General features: G+C 50.8%; 1 protein-coding gene across 1 annotated transcript; it reads right to left on the reverse strand.

Annotated features, from left to right (window-relative positions):
- Positions 1-960: 960 nt before the first annotated feature.
- On the reverse strand, positions 961-4,810 carry LOC128709960 (RNA polymerase-associated protein CTR9 homolog). Its single transcript, XM_053804996.1, has 4 exons — positions 4,769-4,810; positions 4,591-4,689; positions 3,587-4,519; positions 961-3,513 (listed from the first exon to the last, which is right to left on the reverse strand). Exons 1-4 carry the CDS (start codon positions 4,808-4,810, stop codon positions 961-963), a joined length of 3,627 nt encoding a protein of 1,208 aa, XP_053660971.1.
- Between the last annotated feature and the right edge of the window lie 325 nt (positions 4,811-5,135).

Here is a 5,135-nt window from a genome sequence, read left to right on the forward strand (position 1 = left end):
GAAAAACGTGTTTAGGTGCTGTAAATAGTAGCTCGGACAGAGATGATAGGAGGAGAAATGTTTCTCTCTCTCTCTCTGGCCCTCTCTCTAGGTTATGTTTATCGTTTAAAGTTTATCGGATAAATTAGAATATGTAAGCAAATCCGGTAACAGAATGTTGATGGCTCACGAGCAAAACCTCCTGGCAGGGCCTGAGCTTCTGAGAAAAGAGCAGGAGTGCAACAACTTCTAACCGTATACTTGTTAAATGGACACACACACACACAAATCTAATGGCAGCTACTGTAACGAAGCGATAGAGCTATCTGTTATTGCACCATTTGAACCGTCTCGAAACTGCAGTACACACCTTTAAAGACACTGCGTCGCGCGTCCGAGAGTCTATTGTACTGTTTGGTGCTGAAATGGCATTGTAAAACTCGTTATCACCAACTTTCATCCCATAGTCTATATCCCTAAAATGGGTTCAGCAGTAAAAACAAACGAATCGTTATTAGAAGAATAAATAGCCTGTAAGTGAAGAAAACTGGATTAAATGCAGGGAATGTAAACAAAGAGTGTTGTAATATGCGAGAGTGAGCGGTATAGATTAAAAAAGCGAATATAATTTGTATTTGAATGGCAAATGTAAACAGACAGACAGACACACAGGTTGTTGAACTGAAATTCCGATGAAAGCGTTGTTGTGCAATGTTTTCCGCGAAGAAACAAATGGTTACAAAGAGGAAAGATATATATTATACATATATTTTTTAATAAAAATTACACTACAATTATACGTTCCTTCCGATGGTGTTGGAGTTGTTTGTTTATTTGTTGCAGAGCCCAACCTTAACCTATAGCATTTCACGTATGTCTTCCTTCCTATTGGTCTGTTTTCTTTACAAACATCAAACTATCGAATTTTATTAACTCTAACATGAAAGTTGCACAAGAAATCCGGTATACTTCGCGTGCCATTTACTCCGATTCCGAACCCGAAACGGATTTACGTGAAATTGGAGAAGCTTGTCTGCTGCCCGAGCCTGAGCGTGAACGTGATCGCGATCCGGAGCGAGACCGGCGACTACCACGACTGGCCTGACTTCCGCTACGGCTTCGGCTACGGCTTCCACCACTCTTACGACTACCTCTACTCTGGCTTCGCGAACGGCTACGGCTACGACTACGGCTCCGAGAACGACTAGGACTGCGACTGCGGCTACCCGATCCCGACCGACTTCTCGAGCGCGATCCTCTGGCACTTCCCGAACGGCTGCGCGATCGGCTACGCGATCGACTACGACTACGCGAACCACTTTTACCACTACCGGCACGGCTTCCGGAACCGGACCGAGATCGTGACCGCGATCCAGACCGGGACCGTGATCCCGACCCGGATCGTGACCGTGAGCGTGAGCGACGCCGCGATCCACTCGAATCTTCATCATCGGAAGCAATGCGGCGCTTGCGTTTCGTTGCCGGTGCTCCCGACTCTCCGCCCGATTCGCCACCACCCGACTCGTCCCCACTCGCTATCTTCAACCGGCTGTCATCGCTATCCGATTCACTCGTCGATACGGTAGCCTTCGAAAGGATGCGTCCCTTCTGCTTCGACGACAATCCTTCATCCATCGCCTTCTGGCGCTTCTTCTGTCCACCCGAAGCCTTCTTCTTGCGCTTGCGGGATCCTTCTTCCTCGTTTTCGCTTTCCGACTCGCCACCACTGCCGCGGCGTGCTTTTTCCTTCCGTTTGCGACTGCCACCCTGCGATTTGCGTGGTTTCTTTTCACCCTTGCGCTTTCGTTCCTTCGGTGCTGCACCTTCCTCACCACCGCTGCCACCCATTCCCACCTCACCCCCGCTCGCATCCGAGTCGGAAATGTAGTCCTTCCGTCCACGGCCCCCTTTCTTCTTCGCTTCCGGCGCAGGTTCCGCAAAGAACAGCGCATTCTTCGTCTTTTCCTTGTACTCCTGGCGCTTGAGCAACATTTCTTCGTGTGCCTTCCGGCGCATCTCCTCCATTCGGCGCCGTTCGTCCGCCTGGCGACGCTTGAACTCCTCCCGCTCCAGTTCCTGCTTCTGGCGCAACGATCGCTCCTCCTCGTCGATCTTGCGCGCACGTGACACGTGGTATTGGGCCTGCTGCAGCAAATCCTGACACTGGTTCGCTTCCGTTTCTGCGAGCGCAATGTTGTACCGCGTCTTGTCTCCGTGCACCGACAGATAGGTAAAGTACTTGTGGGCCAATCCGAGCTCGTGCACCGCCTGCAGCACCACGCTCAGCACGGACTTTTCGTCACGCAGCACAAACGTGGCCAGACGCTGCAGCACGAGCGCAATGTTGAACAGCAGCACAGTGTCCTGCGGAGCGACACGACGTGCCTTCAGCAGGGTCATCTTCGCCTCCTTCAACTTGCCCGCCCGAAAATAGGCACGGGCCAGGTACTGCATCACCTCCACGTTGTTGTGCCGGTAGAACTTCTTCAGACAGTTTTCGTACATCTGGATCGCACTGATGTACTGCTTCTGCTCCACGTAGATGTGGGCGATGTTGATCCACACGTCGCAAAAGTCTGCCGTAGCTTCACGCACCTGCGCGAAGATATCTCGGGCCTCAATGATGCAACCCTTGTGTGCCAATACCGCTCCGATCCCGTTCGCTGCCCAAATGTTCTTCGGATCGTTTCGAAGCACCTGCTTGTAGATGGCAAGCGCTTTCTCTTGGTGTTTCTTCTCCTTCTCCTTGTCTCGGTTAGGTTGGTGCAAACTCTGCAGCCAAAAATTGCCCAGCGCAATCAGCGAGTACGCATCGCTGGAGGTGGCCGGATTCTTTAGGATCGTTTCGAAATTCTTCTGTCCAAGCGTCCACTGCATTTTGGCCAGATGCAAATTTCCCAACAGCGAACGTGTGTCCGGATTTTCCATGTTAATCTTCAGCGCGTCTTTGAAGAAATCGGAAGCGACAAAGATCAAACCCTTGTCGCGCGCCATGCACCCGAGCCGGAGGTAGCAGTCGATGTAGTTCGGGTGCTCCTTCAGGATATCTTTGTACAGTTTGTCCGCCTTGTCGAACACTGCCATCGCTTCGTACAGACGGGCCAGATTGTACGTCATCGAGACGGAGATCGAATCGTAGTATTGTGCGTCATGCTGCGCCTCGATCTTCGCACGTTCGATCGCTTGCTCCAGCCTAGCCATTGCCTCGTCCAGATTGCCCAGCCGGTAGTGGAGTGCCGCCACATTGTTCAGTATCTCCGGCGGTATGTCCGCGTTTACTTTTTCCGTCAGGATGCTCGTGGCCGTACCGTACGCTTGCAGCGATGCGGGTAGATCATTCTGCTCGAGAATTTGCGCCAATTCGATCCACGCTTCGACATCATCGGGGAACTGTTCCGTTACCTTCTTCAGATGGTTCTTGGCAATGTCGCGCTTCGACTGCGAAGAAGAAGTCGCATACAATGAGCCCAAAATCTTCATCGTTTCGTAGTTGCCCGGTTGCGCTTTCAGCACCTTCTCGAAACATTGTGCGGCCTACAATACGTTAAGGAATTAGTCTCTAGGTCTATTGGAATAGGAATTAGATCGACAGTCTATTTTTACTTACATTTTCCGAATCGCCTCTATAGATGTACATCTGTCCGAGACCAAAGTGTGGCAGCACAAAGTTTGCCGGTGCAAACTGGGTCGATTGATAGTAGTATTGGAACGCCTGGTCGTAATCACGCTGCACGTGGAACGCACGGGCCAGCTGGTAACAACTCTCCGCACGCATCGCTTCATTTTCCGTGTTGTGAAACGCGTGCAGTGCCAAATGCTGAACCTTCTGGTAGTCCTTCTTGAAGAAGAAGTGGTTCGCCAGATGGTTCAACACCATCGGATTCGTCGAATCAATCGTGTAGGCCTTCGACAGCATCTGCACGCCCATACGGTTCGATTCGGGCTCGTGCAGATTCAGCTTCAGAATGGCCAACCCAACTAGCGCACCAACACACTGCGGCTCGAGATCGAGCGCCCGCTGGAACGCTAGCTTTGCCTTGTCCGGGTTATTCAGCTTCAGAAAGCAATGCCCCATACCGAGCCGTACAGCGGCTGGACAGTTTGGGTTCGTACGCAGTGCCTTCTTGTAGAACGCCAGTGCACCCCGATAGTCCTTCTTGTTAAACGCGATACAAGCCTTACCGAGCAGGGACGGAATGTTCGACGGGGACTGGTTCAACACGAAATTGAACTGTGCATCGGCCTGGTCCATCTTGTCCCCTTCCAGCAGACAGAAGTAGGCACGCCCGAGTAGATGGTTCTGATCGTACATGATGATCTTGTCCGCCGTCGTGTACAAGTGTGTTGCCTTCGTGAAGAGATCGCGCTTCTTGTCCTTCGACTTTTCGCGATTCGCCTCTTGCACGTAATAGGCGGCCAACATATCGTACGCACGCATTTGGTCCTTCTCAAAGTCTCGATAGTGGATGTTGGCATCCACACGGGACGCTTCGAGAATTTTGATGAAATCATCCGTTTTCTTCTGCTTGTAGTACGCCAACTGTAGTGAAAAGCGAATAATTCATTAGCGTTGACGAATCGACGACGAAACGAACATTTGGTTACACATACCGCAACGGTAACCCACGTATTGAGGTGCGAGCGTTCTTGCCGCAAGATGCCAAGCACCTCCTCGCCTTCGGGAAGCTGTTCCGGATCGAGTTCTATGACCTAAATCAAACAGGACGGAACGGTTCAGTACTGGTAGGTCACAAAACGATGCAACGCAATGCGAATATCGCTAAATTACCTCGTCCGTATCCCTCAGCGGGATTTCGATCGGTGCAGCCATGTCTGCGTCGCCGGCCTTCAATGAAGACTGCGTAATAAACACACGTTCACCACACTCCGGAAACTAATCGAACTCGATGCTCTCGTCCGGGAAAAGAATGCACAAAGTAGTGCCCTATGTACTTAAGCTAAAACTCCGCAACTAATTACACGTTTCAACACTGTAAACTTTCAATAAAACTCCACCAATTTTCACAAACAACGCGACCGAACCGAATGAGGAAAAGAAATGTGTGTGCGTGTGTTTATGGGATATTTTGACTGTTTGCTGTTGCGGCTTGTCAAACCGTTTATAGCGTGGAGGTGATTACTTTTTGGTTTCCTCG

This window comes from Anopheles marshallii, chromosome 2, assembly GCF_943734725.1.
Source record: "Anopheles marshallii chromosome 2, idAnoMarsDA_429_01, whole genome shotgun sequence".
In the NCBI taxonomy this organism is placed as follows: Eukaryota; Metazoa; Arthropoda; class Insecta; order Diptera; family Culicidae; genus Anopheles; species Anopheles marshallii.